Source organism: Buceros rhinoceros, unplaced genomic scaffold (genome assembly GCF_000710305.1).
Source record: "Buceros rhinoceros silvestris isolate BGI_N320 unplaced genomic scaffold, ASM71030v1 scaffold4891, whole genome shotgun sequence".
In the NCBI taxonomy this organism is placed as follows: Eukaryota; Metazoa; Chordata; class Aves; order Bucerotiformes; family Bucerotidae; genus Buceros; species Buceros rhinoceros.
In genome coordinates, this window is record NW_010393565.1 from 103985 (window position 1) to 127081 (window position 23097).

General features: G+C 37.6%; 1 protein-coding gene across 1 annotated transcript in view; it reads left to right on the forward strand.

Annotated features, from left to right (window-relative positions):
• Positions 1-23097, forward strand: part of DIAPH3 (diaphanous-related formin 3) — a gene marked incomplete at its 5' end in the record, with an annotated part of 117603 nt that overhangs the window by 93413 nt on the left and 1093 nt on the right. The window contains 2 exons of the mRNA XM_010144890.1: positions 267-431; positions 4095-4230. Of these exons, the coding sequence (XP_010143192.1) occupies positions 267-431; positions 4095-4230 (301 nt within the window). The remainder of the gene's footprint in view (positions 1-266; positions 432-4094; positions 4231-23097) is intronic.

Here is a 23097-nt window from a genome sequence, read left to right on the forward strand (position 1 = left end):
CTGCTTGAAGTTAGTCTCATACATTTAATTTCATACTAAATTATATGCTAATGGAATAATCTTTAAATTTAAGCGGTCAAGAACATTTGATGGAAGCACCCTGATTTATTCATAGGTCTAATATGCACAGTAAATATTAGGAAGCACATATGACATGGAAGGAATTCTTTTGATACTTCATTTGGTGCAAATACAGATTTTCTTTAAGTAAAAACTGAGTTTGGCTGGATTCACTGAGCGTTCTTGCAGCCTTAACAGCATTGTACAGCTTTCTAGTTCATGCTAAAGAAGATTTTCAGAAACTTTCACGGATGCATGAGAACATGGAGAAACTCTATCAGAACGTCATGAGATACTATGCCATTGATTTGAAGAAAGTTTCGGTGGAAGAGTTTTTAACAGACTTAAACAACTTCAGGACAATGTTCATGGTACAGTCTCTTTATTTTATACGTAATATTTCTTAGAAGTTATTTTTGTAATTTTTCAGTTTACTGAACAAACTTTCCTTAGGTAATTTTTGAGTCCAATCAGATGTTCTCTAAAACATTGTGAATTCTTTTGCCACTGTCAATGTAGTTGTCCGGAAAAAGGATGATTAACTTGATGATATACTTCAGAATACATATGCAAGACTGGTATATCCTTCAATTTAAAATAATCTAATAACTTTAGGAAAGCTGATGGCTATATAAATTCAAAATACTTTTATAGAACTCTTACTTAGGATTAGTGGAGATCACTATCTTGTGGATTTATAACTACATTTAGATTGCTAAAGTTACGGGGTCAGGGAGAGATTGTTGATCTTGTGTGGATGTTGGGGGGGGTAGGTTTTTTTTAAGCTTTCTTTGCAAAAATATTTTTGCTTTTGGATTCTGAACACATGACTGGTAAGCAACTTTATCAGTAAAGAAACGGAAGAATAAAAAGGCAGGTCCCCAATTGTGTGTGAATTTATTAATTTTGATAACTTGGAAAAGATGACTCATGTCACATCTGGCTACCTATGATTACATAGCTTAACTTACTGGCTGCAGTCCTGCCAGAATATTATCTGGGCATGAGCTTTGTGACAAAATACAGAGCAGTGATCTCACTCACGCCTATTGATCTGTAGAAAGATTCAACACACTTATTTAAGATGTTTGCATGTTTCCCAGTCTTCTTTAGTTTTTCTTGGGTTTTTTTTTTAATGATTCCAGACTTGTCTGAGGGTGTACATAGGGGAAAAAAACTTCTGTTGTAGATATTGAGAAAGCAATTGAAATACTCATGTCAATCTATTTTGAGGAAAGGACTTAAAATGGAACCCATATTTATCAAATGTACTAAAACATGCGAAGATTGCCAAGCCTCTGCTACTTCAGAGTTTGACAGCTAAAAACCCAGAAGGCACAGTCTTCCATTAGAATATTTTTTCCTGCCAAGTTAGATATGCCAGATTTTTCAATATGGGCATTGATTATGTTTTCCTAATTTGATCAATGCCTAATTTGAAACTCAGGAGTCTGATTTCAGAATTGCTAAATATTATGAAATAGTTCTGTTACTTTAATTTCTGATGTTTAAACCACACCTCCCATTTAAATGATGTGGAATAAGAATTATAAATACTTAGATTCATCTTGAATTGGAGGCTCAAAGAAGTGGTTGTGCTTTGCCTTAATTTTTCCATATTTCCTTTCTGTGTCTAATTAGTACTGATACTAATCTCTGCTTCACAGCAGTGTCATAAAATAGATTAATTAATGCTTCAAAGCGGTTAGATATTATTGATGAGCGTGATAGAAGAAACCTTGAGGAAAATTAATAATTATGTCTTGCAGAGCACAGTTTGAAGGCTATATGAAAGAGGTGTGTAGGTAAGGCATGAAACCCCTTATCTGATGGCACTAAATCTAATGTTCAGTAGTTACTTAGTTTTGAGACTTTTTGGAAAAGATTTTTGACATGCCTAGCATGAGACACCTGTGAGCTGATTTTCAGAATTGTTTAGTATTCGTCTTGATTACTGACAGAAACTGGAGGTGGTTGACATCCTGGAAAACTTAGCTTAAAAGACCTTTAAATTTATTCCAAAAGTCCTGAACTAAAACATGACTTCAGTCACCAGTAGGTGTGGGAAAGTCAAAAATCAGTCATCTTTGTTGTTGAGCGAAGTTGGTAATTTTCATACAGTACCTGGCCACTATTAGTGGGTCTTTTTGTTGTTGTTCTCAATTAAGCAAAATGTTTTAAAAAAGGTGTTTAAATCTGGAGCCAAAGACTTCAGATTCATAGCTAATTTTGTACCTCAGTGTCACTTGGTGGCTGTGACAGCTGTTATTCACGTTCTGTGAACACCAAATGTGGAGCAAAGTTAGTTGGCCGGATCCAATAAATGGTTAAAGCACCTTACCTTCAGTGATTTAACTCCTGACGCTAAATCCTTGGTACAGTCAGTGGAACATCTTAGATATGAGACATTGAATTTCTAATCTCATGTTCTAGTCAAGGGAGATACTGAATACAATTAGTGGAATTTGGAGAGCTGTTACCTATTGTCTCAAAGGAGACCTAACAACAGAAGTGCCTAGTATCCTGGAGAGTTGTCTTAAATGGTGTTCAAGACATCATCAGCCTGAAATTTTAAGTTATGATACCAAACTTACGGAGACCAGTGTCCTGCTAGAGAAAGGCTGGAGGCAGGATGTGATACTCCAAAGCATTCAGTTTGCACTAACTATGAAGGTTGTTCAGTGTGATTAGAAAGGAGTAGAAACCTACATTTGGATGACTTCATCTGAGGCTGAGTACCACTGGTATTACTTGGGAGGAATAAGTAGATGCAAAGCAGAAGTTTCCTTGGTCACTTTGTTAGGAAAGTGTGTAATTTCTGCCAGAATTGTACTGGTCCTAAAGTCCCATTTGAGTATTGCCCAGCAGTTTATTTTACAGAATGCACAGTCTGAAAATCAGCAAATAATTTGTTAAAATTAATTCAATCCAGAATTTTAGAATTTTGTAGTAGGCTTCCCCCTTCTTCCTACAAGAAAATTGATAGAGATGACAGACCAGAGAAGACACTTGAAGTACAGTTTTGCTTTGTTTAAAAAGTCCGTTTCATTGTCATTTGTCATGATTGATCGGTCACAGTGCCTGTGCAAATATTACTGTAATCCACATTCATCTGTGCTTTACTCTTCAGTCCACTGCTACATTTTTTTCCTGAGTGCAGGCTGGACATTTTCCTGCTAAAAACAACATGAGACATTAATTATCCCTGCAAATGTGCAGCCTGTGCCTTAGACCTTGTGAAGATATTAGCCATTTTGTAGGAGGTGACATTTCATCTATTGTGAAAGATGAGATTCTGTGTGTAACTGCATTCCGAAAAGAGAAACTCTCTCCAATGAAGAATAGGCACTTTAATGCAAGCCACAGTAAAGCACTGAGAATTTACCAATGTGCTTAGCTAACGCTAAAATAATGAAAAGGTAATCCTAAAACAGCTCTGTTAAAAAGTTATTGAATGTGACAGGTTTTTTTGCTTAGTATCTGAACATGTAAAATAATTTTTTAAACTCAAACTCGTAGTTCTGTTTCAGTTTCAGTGGAAGCTTTGGAGTACTTATTTATAATTCAAAATAAACAATAGTGTACAGGTGTTAACCAGAATACAAGAATTTATAAACCCTGTGAATTAATGCGTGCGTGTTTTGCTTGGTATAGTGCCAGCGTGAGAAATAATCAATGTTAAAACTATTCTAGAAATACAAATAGTAACACACTTACAGTTTTGTAAAACCAGGTGGTTTAGATGTTTTGAGTTCTTCCTATATTAATGTGTATTCTTAACAGAGATTTCTTGCTGAATTTCTTGCTGTAATCACCATTTGGGAACAATTAGCATGCTTTTAATGTATTTGTTCTGAATTTGCTTACTCTTCTGAATAAATTATACTAAATAAGGAATGTAAAATATTTATTTGGCTTGCTAAATTAAAGTTAGTTAGGAGATGTGTTTTTAAAGCTTTTTTCTTTGTTTTTAAGGTTCAACTTTGGTTTTGCTAAGAGTTCAGTTTTAATGGGAGTTTATATTTTTTTCATAGCAAGCAGTAAAGGAGAACATGAGAAAAAGGGAAGCAGAAGAAAAGCAGAGGCGTGCTAAAATAGCTAAGGAGAAAGCAGAAAAAGAAAAACAAGAGAGACAACAAAAGAAAAAGCGCTTGTTAGAAATGAAAACGGGTAAGTAATATAGAAAATGCATTTTACCTACTGTATTACTGGAAATAAGGATGCTAATTCTTCACTATCTGAATGTGCTATGAGACAAGAAAGAGAAAAAATGAATTATTTTTACCAATAAAAGTTTACAGCAAAGAGGTTCTTAACTTTTATATTGGTAACGAGCTTCTCTAATTATCTGTTTTCCTCAAGCTATTTTAGAACTTGGAATGCTGCTTTGTATTTTTCTGTTAGAATGAATTGAACGTTGTGTGATCAAGTATAAGTTCAGTTATGCTCAGAACAGCTTGTGTTACCTGTGAACAGACATTTTCCAAATCACAAAGCCATTTTCTTTCATATAACTAAGGTTACATAGTCATTTTTGTTCTTTTATGAGAATAAGCCGTTCCAGAAGTATTCTGGATTTTTCTTTGAGTACGTCAATTGTTATTTCAGTAGGTCCCTATTGAAACACCTGAAAAGAAACCTCAGCCATGCATTTTTAAAGTTACTCATTTATGATGTGTTGTCTTTTGTACCAAAAGAGACGGCAGACACTGAGTTCTCTGTTACTAAAGAGATGTCTCGTGATCCTCTGTACTGCTGTGTTTTATCCCAGACTGAGCTTCTGGAATCCTTCAGAATGTTACATGACTTACTGTGTAAATTATCGTGAGCTACTCTCATTTTCTTTCTGAGCAGATCTTGTTAAACAGTTCTCCACTCAAACCCTGCTTGGCACCTTGGGCATAAATGATTATCTGTCTCTTCCACGTTTCACTGATATCCAGAGTAGGTGTGCTTAGTTTCAGAAATTCTTAGACCAAATGTCTTTGATTTATTTTCATAAGAATGCCTGTGTCTTGAGATGTGAGACTAAAGCTTTCTCTGACGATGGGAAACTAGGCAACTGCCATCTGAACACAGAATTTCTAATTCTTCAGAGGTAAATTCAATTTCAATAAGAAAACTGCCAGTGACAATCTTTTTAAAGAAGGCTACAGAAGACTAGGGAAGGGTAAAACTGGTATGCATTTTCATGTGTATTCGTCATGGTTAGAAGTGTTCGAAAAGAGGTTAGTCAGTCTTCCCTCAGACATGTTGTATGCATGACTGGTAGTGCTTTGGATGGAAAATTGATAGTCTTTCAGGGAAAAATTAAAGTTCCTCTTCATAATAAATTTCTTCCTAACGTCATGTTCAGGCTTTCCAGAATATGGGTGCCAATGTTCTGGACATCGAATTGAGTCGAATACCCACGTGTGTGTAGGCCTCTGCTAGATAACCTAGTGCTTCAGCTAATGTGGTGGGGAACTATGTACTTGTCATCTACAGATGAGCTAGGCCATTGAGTAAGTAGCTGCTTTGTCTCTTAGTAGCTTGATTGGGTTTTTGGGTTTTTTTTTTTATTTATGAAGTCATGTAAGCATACAGAAAGAGGTTTCTTGCTCTTGTTAGCAGCTACTTAGTGCTCAGTCTGAAATAACAGATCTAAACAGCAGCACATGGGAAAAGTTGATGTTAGGCCCACCTGAAGCTATAAATGTTTGATATTCAATAAATCGGTCACTAATGAGTTTTTGTTCTGCAGAGATACTTGCAAGGTGTCTTGTGCTTGTTTGCAACACTGTCTTAAAAGACTGGTAGAAAACCCAAGTGCTGGCTGTGGAAAGCACCTGTAGTAGATTTGTTTGTCAGGAAGGACAGCGACAACAATACAAAAAGTGGGGGTTGTGTGTTTATTTTTTATTTATTTTGGCAGTCTTATCAAAACCGTATTTCCTAGCTGTCTTCTTGTTAGAGAATCTGTAAAGCAGTTACAAAATGTCTAGATCTGACCTGATGACAGATTTCTAACCAGGTCCCCTCTCTGTCAAAATATCAAAACAACTCTTACCTCAGCTGTGTCTGTGGAGTAACTGATTTTTGCTGCGTGTCATTTCTTTATGACTGGATCAGTTGTTGGTTTTGTAGAACATTATTTCCATTACTGCTTGAATGAAGTAGCTGAAAACTCATTGATGTCATCATCCTAGAAACAGGCACATAACTGAAGAAGAGAAGATTAGAGTATATGTACTAACAGGTGGTTCTTCTCCCCTCAGTGAACAGCTCATAGTGTACTCTCCATTTCCACTCTTCATTTTTCAATTAATATGACCTGAAGGTTAGGGATGCCTGTGTATCAGTGTGCTATACACCACTTCAGAGTTTCTTAACTGTTTCTCTTAAACTTAAAAACCCAAAACAAAACACCAAAAGACAAACAAACAAACAAACAAAACCCCCACCCCACAAAAAACCCAACCAACCAAAAAACCCAAAACAAAAAAAAAACCAACCCCACCTTTCTGGACTAACAATCATTAACAGCACTGCTTGTGCTAATAACATTTTCATGCACTATTTGTCATTATTGCTGCAAGTCAATTCTTACTATAAATCACTACCAATACTTATTCAAAGCAACTCTGTCCTAAATTTATTGTGAATATAAAATTCCATGGAGATGATACTGTAGAATTGTCAGTGATGGCTACCAGTGGTGGTATTAGTTGACAAGATGTGTTGCAACTCGAGAGGTTTTCTGCAAGGGAAGTTAAAACTGAAGTGGGTATTAGTTTTTTTTTTTTCTCTACCATCTTCTCTTCCCTTAACCCATAGCCAGTATGGCATCTTAGCGATTTGTAAAATGGTTTATTTTCTAGACAGTTCCCAACCCTGTTGCCTGTTCCTAGTTTACAAGACGCAAAATCCTTCACAGCAGTGCCTTCAGCTGGATGCTTTTTCGTTGGTTAGCTGCTGCTGCTTTTCCTAAATGTAGAAACAGTCTATTCCCAGTTCTTGAGGTGCTTTTTCACTGTCAATGTTAATTGGCTAGTAGTGACTAGTTTACAGTTCTGGAGCTTCTGCTTTCAGCCCGTGCCCTTACCTTTCAATACCTGAGCTGCTATTCAATGCTTAAACAGGATTTATATTATCAACCTAAGCTTGTTTTGTTACCTCATTTACAACACAGACATTTAAGCTGTCCTAGGCTTTCCTTTGTTCTTGAAGTTCTTTTTTTTTTTTTTTGGACTTCCTCAGCTTTCATCTGCTTCTGGAAGTTACTTGAAGAGTAGAGTTTGGTGCCTAAGGTGCCACCTTCGGCTGCATAATGTGGAGGAAAGGGGGATTCATTTCTTCACATAAAACTGACCTACATAATGCTGCGAAAGTTTTTAGCTGTTTAGGGGGTATTGCTGACTTCCTTGTATTCACAAAAACTTAAGATCTTAAAGAAATATGTAACAAAATACAGATTTTTATTAGTATCTCCCAAACATGTCAGTTGAGTCAATAAGTTGCATATAGCATGTCAGGACTATATTATACCAAGTTTGACTAGCAGTGTATTGTAATAACCCAAAAGGAAAATTTTTCTGGATTTAAGATAACTCCTGAGTTTTAGCTTAATCTGCATGGAGGGGAATTTACTGAAAACCTGAGATCCAAGGTGGTCCTACGACATACAAGCCTTTTCACGAACTGTAGTAGTCTAGCCTGAGTTGTACCCATGACATACAGGTGGCAACTTAGCCATCTAGATCACAGCTTGCACTCCTGTCATCCATGCCTCTGCATCAGACTGTCTTTGAAATACTGTTACACCACATTCAGATTGGATATGGTCATCTTCTAAAATTAGATAAATATATATACCATGTGATGTATCCTCACAGAGTTTTCAGTTTGAATTTTTTTGTATTTCAGATGTAAAATTTTGTAGATTGTGAAATGTTTAGTGGTTTATAAGTATGCAGAGCAGTATTGTTTAGAAAAACTTGAAATTTTAGGCAGGCTTCATAGTGCAAACTTGGATCTCTATTAATAAGACCATAGATTTTTGTTTTTATATGGAATAATTTGACTTACTCCTTTGCAAGCGTTTTTGGGAGATTCGGACCTGAAACCAACTTCAGATTTAGATCCTTCTCAACTGTAATTCACTAAAATTCTCAATCTCTGCTTTAAATCTTAAGTAGCGACCCTTGTGTGTCCTAACAATCACAGCTCAAATGGTTCAGTGATACAAAAGGCTAAGGGTCTGGAGTTTACATGATAAAACTATCAGCTCCAGCTTTAAAAGTATATGAAATTCAGTAAAAAATTTGAACGTCTAAGCAGTGAATGGTATTTGGTATTTTGAAATTTATGATAATAAAAATTTGTCCTCTAAATACTCACTGGACTTCAAAGTGATATTTATCATGAGACACTTTGTCAATAAGATTCTTTACTTGCTTTGTGAAGCCAGTTCAAACTATCTCATACTATCGTTCCCAAGGTAAACGGCCAGTGGAAGGGGATCTTTATGTAAATGCCACTTGTCTGCATACTATTAAGATTCAGATACATACTTTCTCAGGCTGTTCAGATTCTCCGTAGAAAACACACCAATCAATTATTTTGATCTTATCATAGTGTAAAGAATTCTATAACTGTGATAACACCAGCTAAATATATTGTAACATAATTGAGAACTCCATCATTGTGGCATCTTCATCGTGTCTTACCTTGAATACCATTTAAGTAACAAGCCACTTTAATCAGTGGTTATTTACAAAGGCTACCCTTTCTTATGCAAAAGCAGTGAAGTGATGCCAAATGATGTCTTAAACATCTCATTTTCAGTCTAGAATATTAGTTTGTTTTCAGTTGTGTTGCTCAGTTGCACTTCTATCACAACTAGCTGGTTTTAAAGCCATATTTCAGTTCATTTAGACAGTTATGACCTTGTTTGCAGTCAGTTATGCAGCATTTATTTTTGCAGAGGCTTTATGTTTTTTATCTGGTTTTGGAAAAAAATATTCACGTCTCGCAGACTTCCTAAGAGTGTTTTACATTTTCCTTCTTCAAACACTACTTTATTACTGTCTAATAAGTTGTGCAATATGAATATTTTCATTAGTTCTGTAGTGTTCTGCAAAACAAAAGGACACCATGGATCCCAACACTGACAGTTTAAGCATTGAAAATAGTAAACATAATTAGGTAATTGAAATTCAGATTCCAGCAGATAAAATGCCTGCCATTGAAATAAATTAAAAAGATCCCAAACCTTCTTGTATTAGTAGGTACCCTGAGAAACCTTATTTTCCCTGCTTAGATCGAGTTTCTAAGGTCTCCATTTTATTAATTTCCTCTTGCTGGGAGAGGAGAATCAATACTTCTTAAAAGTATTTCTTTCCTCTGAGGGGAGTGAAGGACTTCAAACGTCACAGATTATAAAAGTCTTCTCATGTTCTGTTACAAGTAAGATGACATCAGTAGTTTTTAACATGTAGATAATTTGTTGTTTTAAAATGCCTTCTGGGCTACTTTCCTGAAAAACACAAGTTTTGGACAGTAGTAGCTTTATTGCTAGATTTGGGGCATTTAAGTGAAGGGGAGAATAGATCTGATAATGCTTTATATGAAGAAATCCTGAGGGAATAATATTGATATCCAACAACTCTTTTGTGTAAGGGCTTTCTTCTCTAGAGAGTTTCCCCTTTTGGAATTTCAAGTGCTTAGTTCATCTTGGTTCCTCTCTGGTGCTGATAACTCTTTCCAATTGTCCCACAACTGCCTCCACTTATCGTCAAACTGGACCCTCTTCACCAAGAGGATTCCCAAGGTCACTTTTTGTTATTTAAGTTAATTCTTCAAGATCACTTTTATCATGAAGACAGTGGGGAATAAATCTGATCCATAACTGTGAGGAGTGTAACTTTTTCCTCTTACAGCAGAAAGAATGGCAGGACCTTATAGGGTTGCCTACTCAGCACTTGCTTGAGTTAATGCTTTGTGGGCAGTTGACAGTAGGCCCATGACAAATTTGCAGAGTAGATCTAATTTTGCTTTATGCACATCTAAAAAAAATAAATCCTATATGTGAGGAATGAGTTGTGACAGACATTGACCACAAATCCACTGGAAAGGAGATGTCATCTGATATGCCACTAAGTATAGAGGTTGTTTTTCAGCTGCAATTGTATTGTTTTGACAGTAAAGTATAAATCTGGGTAAATTACAGAGAACAGATGTTCCCTCAAGAATAATTGTCACATTTGTACTTGAAAAGTGGTACAAAGAATGATGAAATACAGGTATGTACAATTAAAAAAAAAATCTGGTCTGAGAAGCAATGTGTGATACATCTGCAGAATATATAGCAAAAGATGAGATACAGCAAAACCTTATCAAGTCTCAGACCGTAGGGTGTTCAGGGAATTACATGGTTTTGGTCTAAAAAACGTAGAGCTGATCTGAACGTATATTAATTAAAACCCAACAAGTAATACTCACAAGTCATGTTCTAACAAGTTCTTAAAGGTGCTAAATCTTCTGAAGCATGGAGGTGTGGTTCACGTGCTTGTTGGCAACCTCTAAGCTCAGAATGCAGCAGCTGCTGTTCATTTGTACTTAGTATTAGCTCCAAAATAACAAGAGGTTTAGAAGAAACAATTCTTTTTCTTTCTGAAAATTGTGCTCTGAAGTGGAACCTTTGGATATAGTAGCTGAAAGGTGATTGTGAAACTGAGGTTTACGCAAAGCCCCTGAAAAAATAAATAGCAACTGTGCTTGGGAGAAACAGTCAAAACAAACAGAACTGTTGAAAAAAATCAGGGTCATTAAAGTAATGTCTCTAGATAAATATTCTCATAAGACTTGTAATTTATGTTGTTGCAGTAAAATTTCTAAACAAATATGGAAAGAATGCTGCAAACTTAAAATGGCATTACCATGAAAAAAAAAATTACAATCTCTGAAGCCATCTTTAAGATTAAGAGCTGTAACACTTATGCAGACAGTAGGTTTGGGTTTGAGTAAGCATTTCCTACTCCAAATACTACCTTACATCTCCTCCATGAGGAGGTGCACACCAGAGTCCTCTTTTAAACTCACTCCTGCTATGTGTAAATGCTTTTATTCTTTCTGGGTTTTATGAATCATCAGAAGTTTCTGCTCTCAAGTTGCTGAGGAGGGGAGGAATAAATATTCTTACTAAAGCATTGGAGAGTATGTTTTATTTTTACTTTCTTTAGTCCAAGGTTGTAAAAGAGCCAAGAACCTCCTCTGTCATTGTTGGAAAGCTAGCAGAAGAGAAGGTCATGTCTCTGACTTCCTTCAAACTGAGTGTGCTGCTGCTTCTATTTCTATGCTGTTCACTATGACGCTTATCTTCACTCAGCAGTACCTCAGTGGTTGTACAGAAGTACAGTCTTGATACTGCATACCAAAATATTCTTGCTCTGAAGCTCACTGACAGAAGTTACTTGAATTCTCTGGCACTTCTATCCATTGAAAGTTATTAAATGCAAATACAAAGTCTTTGAACTGCAAACTGCTGGACACCAAGAGACCATTCTAGAAATGTCATTATATATTTACCCTGTCCTTTGTGTAGATGTTTGCTGTGGGCTACTAGTGCATGAAAGATGTAGGGCTAGGTGAACCTTTTTGATCTGATCTTCCTGGGTATTCTTGTGCGGTTATTCTTTTATTCTTGTGCACCCAAACAAAAAGGATCTTGCCCACCCAAAGGTGTCTGGAAACATTGCTTTGACTAAGCTTAGTCATCTAAACCAGTTGGAACTTTATCACTCCATGAGTGAGAAATCATATAACTTTTAACTTTCCTTCAGTCCATCACTTCTGTAAAACAACTGTCAGTATGAGTGATCGTTGTGTGTACTTTCTGATTTGTCAGTTGTTTACAGAGCTGAATGGAAATAGTAATGTTTTTTCCTGTGTTCAGTGAATGCCTTCAGAGGCATGAGGTAACCGGGAGACAAGATCTTTATACATGACCACAGACATATATTGTATTACCTACATATATTCTTATAAGAAGCTACATTCAGTTAATCATAGAATCATCTGGTTGGAAGAGACCTTTCAGATCATCAAGCCCAACCATTCACCCTGCACTGCCAGGGTCCCAAAACCATGTTCCTCAGCGCCACATCCACATGGCTTTTAAACCCCTCCAGGGATGGGGACTCCACCACCTCCCTGGGCAGCCTGTTCCAATGCTTAATGACCCTCTCTGTAAAGAAATTTTTCCTGATATCCAACCTAGATCTCCCCTGGCACAACTTAAGGCCATTCCCTCTCATCCTGTCATTCATAACATTCATAACATGGGAGAAGAAACTAACCCTCACCTCCCTACAGCCTCCTTTCAAGTAGTTGTTGAGAGTGATAAGGTCTCCCCTGAGCCTCCTCTTCTCCAGACTAAACATTCCCAGTTCCCTCAGCCGCTCCTCACTAGAGAAGTTCTCTAAACACTTCACTAGTTTCGTTGCCCTTCTCTGAACCTGCTCCAGCACCTCAATGTCCTTCTTGAAGTGAGGGGCCCGAAAATGGACACAGTCCTCAAGGTGTGGCCTTACAGTGCCGAATACAGGGGGACAATCACTTCCCTACTCCTGCTGGCCACACCATTGCTGATAAAAGCCAGGATGCCATTGGCCTTCTTGGCCACCTGGGCACACTGCTGGCTCATGTTCAGTCGGCTGTCGACCAGCACCCCCAGGTCCTTCTCTGCTGTGCAGCTTTCCAGCCACTCCTCCCCCAGCCTGTAACGCTGCAGGGGGTTGTTGTGGCCCAAGTGCAGGACCCGGCACTTGGTCTTGTTGAACCTCATACCATTGGCCTCAGCCCATCGATCCAGCCTGTCCAGATGCCTCTGCAGAGCCTCCCAACCCTCAGGCAGATCAACACCACCTCCCAGTTTAGTGTCATCTGCAAACTTGCTGAGGGTGCACTCAATCCCCTCGTCCAGATCATTGGTAAAGATGTTGAAGAGGACAGGCCCCAACACTGAGCCCTGAGGAACACCACTGGTGACCGGCCGCCAGCTGGATCTAACTCCATTCACCATCACTCTCTGGGCCCAGCCATGCAGACAGTTTTTGATCCAGCGAAGCGCACACTCATCCAAGCCATAGGCAGCCAGTTTCTGCAGAAGAATATTATGGGAAACAGTGTCAAAGGCCTTGCTAAAATCCAGGTAAACAGCATTCACAGCTCTCCATTCATCTACTAAATGGGTCACTTTGTCATAGAAGGAGATCAGGCTGGTTAAACAAGACCTGCCCTTCGTATATCCGTGTTGACTGGGCCTGATCATCTGACTATCCTGTACATGCTGCATGGTGACACTAAGGATGATCTGCTCCATGACTTTCCCCAGCACTGAGGTCAGACTGACAGGCCTGTAGTTCCCTGGGTCCTCCCGCTGGTCTTTCTTGTAGATCGGTGTCACATTTGCCAACCTCCAGTCAGCTGGTACCTCTCCTGTTAGCCAGGATTGGTGGTAAATGATGGAAAGTGGCTTAAGAATGCTACTAGAGTGGTTCTACCTGCTTTCTAAATGCAATTGTAATTGATGTGTCTCTGAATAACAGATGATTTTTTTTTCCATTTGTAAAACATCACTAATGAAATTACTAGGTTTTTTGCTAGGTCTGAAAAACAGATTGGTTGCATTCTTGTATCATTGGAGTTAGAGCTGTGACAGGTAGAGAAAACAGAAAAATCATGCATGAGTAGTAGCTGCCCTCTCAATCTTAGATAACAGGGCATAAGGTTGATCTGATTTTAGTTATGTGTGATATAAATAACCAAAACTTAGCATTCTGCTCAATTTAGCAGTTTTTCTGCTAAAAAGTAGAGTATCCCTAGTGAATAGAAAAAAATTGTGAGAAGATTTTGGCTTTAAACTGGCTTTTAAAATATATAATCAGGTAATGCAGTATATAATACGTTACTAGAATATCCTGTTATGTTGTTGAGAACGTGTGTACGAGGTAAATAATTTCATTTTCTGACTGTTAGTTACTGTTTCTGTGGACTTGGTGAAAAGGTAACCTCTTTTCTTATTGTGGCCGTGTTTAAAGTTTCCATTGTAGGTGGACAGCCTGTTCTAGCATTTGACGACTCTCAACGGGGAAAAAAAAATCTTCCATTTGAATGGAATTCCCTGTAATTCAATCTGTGCTCATTGCCTCCTGTCCTGTTTTTGGGCACCTCTGAGACGAGTCCTGCTCAGTCATTTTTACACCCCGCCTAGTCCCTCATCAGGTATTTATATATATCAATAAGATCCCCTTGAGCTTTCTCTTCTCTAGGCTGAGCAATACCAGTTCTCTCAGCACATTCTCATATGAGCTGCTCCAGTACCTTGATTATCTTTGTGTCCCTTGAGTGACATTGCTTGGGTATGTTTGTGTGTCTGTTCTGAGGAGACCAGACCTGGACCCAGCACTGCAGAGGTGTTTCACCAGTGCTGAATAGAGGGGAAGGATGACCTCTTCTGACCTGCTGGCAATGCTTGTCCTTGGTCGTCTTTGCCGCAAAGGCACATGGTCAGTATGTTGTCCACCAAAATCCCCAATTTTTTTTTTTTTTTTAAAGCTGCTTTCCAGCCGTTTGGCCCCAGCCTGTTCTGTGATGTATGAGGTTATGCCTTGCCACATACAGGTCTTTCGTTGAATTTCACTAAGATTCCTGTCAGGCCGTTTCTCCAGCTTTGTTGGTGTCTGCACAACCATCTTGTCTGTCAACCATTCCTCTGAATTCTACACCATGTGCAAACTTGCTCAGGGTACACTCTGCCCCATCATCCAGGTCACAAAGGAAGATGTTGCAAATACTGACCCCAGCATGAAGTCCTTGTGTACACCACTTCAAAGGCTTGGCATTCTGGTTATTCCGTATGTCAAATTTACCCAGAAAAACTTGGTGATCTCTCTCAGAGAGATCTGCTTGCTCTGGCAAACTCTTTACTGGATATCCAATCAGTGTAAATGATCTCTGCAGAAAGTGAGTTTACAGTGGCTTGCTTCTGTTGTTACAGAAAAAATGGGATATATAGGCTTCATGATGAATCAGAAATTTATACATTTTTATTACAAAGTTCAATATTAAGATGATTTCACTATAAGTCGCATTACTTAAATGGGAAATTGTGTTTCACTTGAGATACAGAGAAAGATACCTTAGATCACTGAAGTATTTTTTTTTTTTATTTTTGTAGTACAGAACCACCTCTAAACCACAGTTTACCTTTTGGTGTTTATGGTATTAGTTATCTCATGGAAGTTAAATCAATGTAGTTACCAACCTTGATTTCAACAAGTGATTTGAACAGGACAGCTGTCTTTCAGGGCTCGTGAAGGATGGATGCTTTCTTTGTATTTCACTTGTTTTGAGCTTTTTAGGACTTGGAGTGCACTTTTATTCATAGGCTCAGAGTCAAAATCTGTCTATTTCTGTACTATAAAAGCACTTTATGACAACTCAATGATGGAACAATTTCAGCAAGAGCAAACAAGATGGCATGAAACCCACTCGCTCACTAGAAGATCTATGGTATAAGTGCATCAGTCATTAGGGGAAATAATACCTATTTATAGTACACTTGCCTAGGGCTCTGAAGCACTAGCAAAGGCTTAATACTTTGTGTTGGGCATCAGTAAGAAATGTAACTCTTCTGATTCTGGACTAGACTGTTTATGTGATTCCTGTGAAGATTATCTGTTACGGCTTTTACCAGAAAAAAATTCAAAGCTTTAGAGCAGGTTCAGGTTGAAGTCTCTATGTGCTGTCCATTTTCTGGACAAAGATACCAAAGATACCCTTCACATACACCCACAAATTCATTGTAAGATTATATCTGAGTTTCATTCAAGTGAAGAGTCTGAGTTTAGATGGTTATATTGTTAAACATTTTGAAACCTTCTGTTCTCTGGACATGAAGATTGCTTGTGTTTTATGTGGACACTTAAGGAGCCTTTAAAAAGTCTCCTGACTTGTTCTTCAGTAAGGCTCAGAGGTCTAGAAGTTACGTGTCAGCACAATGAATACTTCATAGAATCTGATTGCTTGAGACTCTTGAGGTTGAAAAGATGGAACTGCTTCCAAAACATTGGAGCTCACTCCTGCATTGATGGTTTAATTTCTCCTTCTCTGTGATCTGCTGTTCTGCTCCCTGGAGCTTAAGTCACTTAACTCTATACCATTACTAAAGCTTTCCCTTTGTGACATTGTTCAGAGAATCATTCATCAATATTTACTCAGATGGAGACTTTTAGGCAGCTGAGTATTGCTTTGTAGCCTGTATTGGTCAAAATAAATCATTATACAAATAAACATACAGGACTTTTTATGATGTCCTCATAGTAAAGGTACATACAACATTAACAAAGTTAAAAGATGTATCTTTCTTTTTCTCCTTCTCCTTGTGTGAATAGCCTGGAAAAATCTCTGCTGTCATTGTCCCAAGCCTGATATTCACTTGCCTCAAATTTTTGTACGTTAAAGCACATGGCATGATGTAGCTAAACCTGGAAGAAGGCTGTGAAGGGATTAAATTTCACTTGATCAAAACCTGGGTACAGTATATTCAACCTGAATTATATCCTGAGCTGAAGAGAAAAAAACAAGTTTGTATTGTAGTCCAACAAGAATAAAAAAAAATATTCATTGTGGTAACTAAGATCAGGACTTCAGACAAGAAGAACAAATCCAATAGCTTTAGCATTCCAAATCTATTTCTAAAGGTTGAATGCTGCCATGGAGTTACTTCAAAGATGAAATAAAGATAATTAAGTCATTGTTAATTCAGATAACTTGATGAGTAGCTATCGAGTTTTTACACCTAAGAAGTATTAATGTCAGGTTTAATGTGTAAGTATGTCCAAATAGTGCAGTTTTAATTTCACATGAAGCTTGGGATTCAGAGGGTGGCTTTAGAAGCTTAATCTTCCCATTACTTACAGTGGTACAAAAACCTGTATGTAAACGCAGTGCCATGAGTAGATCCCAGTGGAAAATGACACTCGAAGTCCCTGTGGATAAATCTCTTAAGTGTACAGATTAAGTAGTCAAGATCAACAGATACCATGCTAAAAAATTCTTCATTTGTGTTTTCTGAAGCTGCTTACTATTTCCTTCCTTTAAAAAAAAAAAAAGCAGGGTTTTTTTTTTTGAGAGTAGGTGAATAAAGCATTGTTTCCTTGAAAGAGAAAATAGGCATATAATAATGGTAATATTATAAATCTATGAATATAAGTAAGTATTATAAATATTAAAATAATTATGTAAATAAAAACCGTAATACTGTTTTTCTCCTGCCTAAGTAAACTTCTGGAGTCCTAATATTGAGTGTGATGTTTTAGTTTATATTGGACAGATGTGGGGACTGTAAAAATGAAACATTTTTCATCCAAAGAAATCTTGTTGCATGACTTTTATTTTAAAACCATATTGCTAATCATATTTGGGATTCTATCATGTCAGGGGACTTCTGCTCCTGGAATTATGGTATATATAATTGGTTCCTTAATATGTACGTAAAATGCCCGAGCCATTACTAACTGCAGTATCTGTTGTTATCGTCATAAGACATAAAGACATGTATTATAAAGCTTATGACACAGCGCACTGAAGGAGAAGGGTCTCTAATATTCTTAACATTTTAAAAGATGTCATTATGAAATTAAGTAGTTTATATCTGACTTGTCACTGAAATGTCAAGGGCAAAACTTAGCAGCTCTTTTGGCAAGTTTACTTCTGCTTTAGATGGTATTTAAAAGACAGTTGCGTGAGTTTTAATTGGGTATAATATTAAAAACTATTTAAATCTCCTATTCTGCAATTGAAGGCAAAGAGATCATTTAGATCATTAAAGAGTGTATTTCTCAAAGGAATTCTTGTGGGCTATGTAGCTTTCTGCAAGCCAACTGGAATTACTAGTTCTAGAATGTCAAAAGATTGATATACTTGACTAATTAGGAAGCCAGTTGGGACTGGTGACAGCAGACTGCAGCAGCTTGTGAAAGCTGATTTAAAAGTCCCATAGGAAGTGTTAATATTGAACAATGTTTGGGATTCTTAAACTATCACTTAGCAATGTTGTATGTAGTTCTCTCAGGATAATTTAAAAGTCTAAAATACTGCATGGTACACTTTGATTTCTTAAACTTTCCATCATGTAAACTTAGACAGTATTGTAGATCGTATCTGGGTATTGATAGCTGGCTGTGTAATTTCAGAGGTGTCACAGTGAACTGTTGGCATAGGTATCAAAAACCACAATTTAGATCCCTACTGAAGGTGTAGGAGTTTGAAAAACAGGCTTTCTGCATGTTTTGGGTACATAGATTATGAACAGTGCATGTTTTTATTTGCACTGGTTAACTTTTTTCAATACATTCTTACATAGAGGAAAACTACTTAAGGAGGTTTTGTGGTTTTTTTTTTAATTTGAGTTTCTATATACTCTATTTATTCTTCTGTTAACTGATTTGCATGTAAATGGAAGCACAAATCTATAATCCAGTTCGTGACTACAGTGTATTTCAGATAAGTGTGAAAAACAGATAGTACCCATAAACATGTTACAGTTTGCTAGAAAAAGTTGTGGTTTTGCGCTATTTCTATTCTATTATTTAAAATCTTTTTTTATTTATTTGATGGGTCGCTTTATAGTATAGCGGATTATGCACCAGGATTTCTTTCTACTGAAAACTGTTAAGTTTTTGAAATAGCTATGAAATAACTATGAAATCCATAGTAGTCTTGGACAGACTTTAAAGGAAAGAGATGACATGCTGAAATAGGATTGAAGTTTTTTTTCTGTTACTCCTACTTCTAAAACAAAGCTTATGAACTTTTCCATAAACATTTATGGTATCATTTTGGGGACTGTGATATTATTCAGTCTTCTTCGAATTACTGTTACCCAAAATGCTTATGAACCTTCTTCCAACATTTATGTACTTAATGCAACTAATGGCTTGGCCTCCAAATGTCTTCAAGCATCACTTCGGTTAGAAACTATTCACTGAATGTTTTCATTTCTGACATGAGTATTTTAGAGAATTACATGACATCAGATGAAGAAAGGAAAGTTAAAAACAAACAAACAAACCCCACCACCCCCTCTAAAAAAAAGAAAAAAAAAAAAAGATGGGAAGCTGAGTGCATAATCTGAGATTTTTTGGTAAGGTGTGTTCCAAGATCATTTAATAGATTAGATAGCTTGAGTGCACTGTCAGCAAGTTTGCTGATGACACCAAGCTGAGTGGTATGGTAGAGATGCTGGAGGGACAAGTTTGAGAGGTGAGCCCATGCAAAACTCATGAAGTTCAACAAGGTCAAGTGCAAGGTCCTGTACGTGGATTGAGGCAATCCCAAGTACAAATACAGGCTGGGCAGAGAATGGATTGAGAACAGCCCTGAGGAGGTGGTCTTGGGGATGTTGGTGAATGAAAAATGGAATATGAGCCAACAATGTCTGCTTGCAGCTCGGAAGACCAACCGTATCCTGGGCTGCATCAAAAGAATCATGACCAGCAGGATGAGGGAAGTGATTCAACCCCTCTACTCCACTCTCATGGGACCCCACCAGAGCTGTACTACGCCACTGTATTCAGCTGTGTGGAACCCAGCATAAGAAGGATGTGGACCTGTTAGAGTGAGTCCAGGGGAGGTCCATGAAGATGATCAGGTGGCTGGAGCACCTCTGCTATGAGAGCAGGCTGAGAGAGTTGTGGTTATTCAGCCTGGAGAAGGGAAGGCTCTGGGAAGACCTTATAGCAGCCTTTCAGTACTTAAAGGGGGCCTACAGGAAAGATGGGGAGAGACTGTTTATCAAGTAATACGCAGTAATGGCTTTAAACTAAAAGAAGGTTCATTTAGATTAGAAATAAAGAAGAAATTTTTTTTTTTTTTTTTTCAGTACTTAAAGGGGGCCTACAGGAAAGATGGGGAGAGACTGTTTATCAAGTAATACGCAGTAATGGCTTTAAACTAAAAGAAGGTTCATTTAGATTAGAAATAAAGAAGAAATTTTTTTTTTTTTTACAATGAGGGTGGTGAGACACTGGACCAGGTTGCCCAGAGGAATTATGGATACCCCATCCCTGGAAGTGTTCCAGGCCAGGTTGGATGGGGCTTTGAGCAACCTGATCTAGTAGAAGGTGTCCCTGCCTGTGGCAGGGGAGTTGGAACTGGCTGATACTTAAGGTCTCTTCCAACCCAAACCAGTGTATAATTCTATGAATAGCTGAGGTAGTCCATTAGTCTTAAGAGAACAAACTTCAGTGTAATAAAGCATCTTATACCAAACACAAAGCAAGAGAAAAAAATCTTTCAGTCTTCATGGTTGTTCTATATCTGCCATGTTTTGCACAGAAAATAAATGCATGTAAATGTTATGCAAAATTATAAAATATATGCTAATTTTCCTTTTTTTCTCTGTGTGTATATAGCTCTTTTCTGTAAGGTTGTTAAGTAGTCTGGTAGTGCAGAGTATAGAGAGAAGAATAAGGGTTACCATTCCCCGGGTAAAATCTGTCTGGAGGTCTGGGCCCAAAGACTGGCAATGAATGGAGTTAAATGCAGTTGGCAGCCAGTTATAAGTTGGTAGCCGGGCTTAGTATTTGGACCAGTTCTGTTTAATATCTTTATCTATGATCTAGACAGGGAGATTGATGCATGCTCAGGAAGTTTGCAGATGAAAACAAGTTGGGTGCCAGCCTTGATCTGCTTGAGGGTAGAGAGGGTCTCCAGAGGGATCTGAACAGGCTGGATCAATGGGTCAAAGCCACTGTTACGACGTTGAACAAGGCCAAGTGCCAGGTCCTGCACTTCAGCCACAACAATTTCCTGCAACACAACGGGTTTGACTGGGGAAGAGTGGCTGGAAAGATGTCTGTTGAAAAATGACCTGGGGGTGTTGGTCAACAGCTGGCTGGCTGTGAGCCAGCAGTGTGCCCAGGTGTCCAAGGAGGCCAACTGCATCCTGGCTTGTATCAGCAATAGTGTGGCCAGCAGGAGGAGGGAAGTGATTGACCTCCTGTACTCGGCACTGGTGAGGCCGCACTTTGAATCCTGTGTCCACTTTTGGGCCCTCATTACAAGAAGGACATTGAGAGTTTTGGAGCACAAGTCATATGAGGGAAGTGGGTTTCTGTAGCCCAGAGGAAAGGAGGCTGAGAGAAGACTCTATCGTTCACTACAACTACCTGAATGGTAGGTTGTAGTGAGGTTGGGGTCAGTCTCTTCTCCCAAGTAACAAGTGATAGGACAAGAAGTGGCCTTAAGTTGTGCGAGGGAAGGTTTGGGTTGGATATTAGGAAAATTTCTTCATCAAAAGAGTTGTCAAACACTGGAACAGGCTGGAAAGAGGAGTCATCACCATCCCTGGAGATCTTTAAATGATATGTAGATGTGTTTGGGGACATGATGTAGTGGTGGACTTGGCAGTGTTAGATTTACAGTCGAACTCAATAATCTCAAAGGTCTTTTCCAACCTAAATGTTTCTATGGTTCTAAGGGTATTCTCAGATTACAGTTTTGTGTTTTAAGGACCAACATATTGAACGAACAGCAAATCAAATATTACAAGGAAGTTAGAGGGTTTTCCTTAGAGGATATTTGTAGGAAATTTCAGAAATTAAACCAAAATCTCTTTCTAAACACAAATATACATGTAGAATTGATAGAAATTAAAGAATGGGTAAAAATGCAAGCAAAAGAAACAAAAGTGATAACCAAACACAATTTGTAATGCAATTGCGCAAAACCAGACATTAAAATAAACTGTGTCGGTGCTTCTGTAAATAATAAAATAGTGGCTGCTATAACAGAGAAAATGAGAAAAATCGTTACAAAAATCTAGTTTAAATTTGAGTCAATGCTAGGGAACACCTGTTGTGAGTTTTACGTGTGTTTGTATGTGTATTTCTATAGAATTTTTGAATATGTAGATTTATTTTATATGATGATTACCATTTTATAACTTTATGTTGTATTTCAAGGACATTTTTCTCTAATCTGTGGACAGGAAAGCTCACATTTTGAGACAATTTTTTTTTAATAATAATTTGCATATCTTGGTTCCCCAAATCTTGTTCTTCTCTGAGTTATGTGTTCCTCTTCTGCTTTTAAATTATATGCAGGCTTAGCTTTCTCAGAAACTAAATTAGATTCATCTGTTGACTTAGCAGTAGAATAATGAAAGGAAAAATATTGTTTCTAGACATCATATTCACGATTTGGCCCATGCTGATTTGACAGTACTTTGCCAGACTTTCCTGTCTGCAACTTTGAGTTTTTTTCATCTGAATTATTTTTTTCTTACCCTTCAAACCACTTACCTTTAGCAAGATGCTAGAATTCTTTAAAGCTTATTGAGTGATGGAATTTATTTCAAGGAGGGAAGCAAATAGAAATAGTGGTGGAAAGCAACATTTTCCATAATAGTTTTATCCCGTATTCAGGTCTAGAAGGTTGCTTTGCTTCCTTACTTTGTAGTACAGCGTTTTCACAATTCCTTATATTAGTGGTGTAGCACCTCATTATACCCATCAGCTAGGTTAGCTCCTGATTTGAGTATTCAATGTTCGCAACAACTGCAGAATCATGTGAACTGTCTAACTGTATCCAAGGTGTGTGGTGACCGAGGGAGTTTGGCCCAGTGAGGCATAGTTCTTCTGTGGTGATTTTTTGTCGTATTGTAAATCCATGAAGTTGTGTTCTTTGCTCTCCTAGGCACAGATATAAGGGATGACAAGATTCAAAAACTTTCTGATGTGTTTATTTGAGGAAATAAAAGTAATGCTTGCATTTAATTATAATCTCACAGTAACATTCATAATTGTTTCAAGGGATGTTGTACATACATGTGTGATATGATGGGTAGGATTTTCCTGAAGTACATAAATTATTTAATATTGGCCACAGTGTATTAAATACAAAGGGAAAATGGCTTTTAATTAAAGCTACCTGTGCGTATCACTCTGTAATACCTATGGGTATCCTATCCAGTCCAATACTGTTCACTCA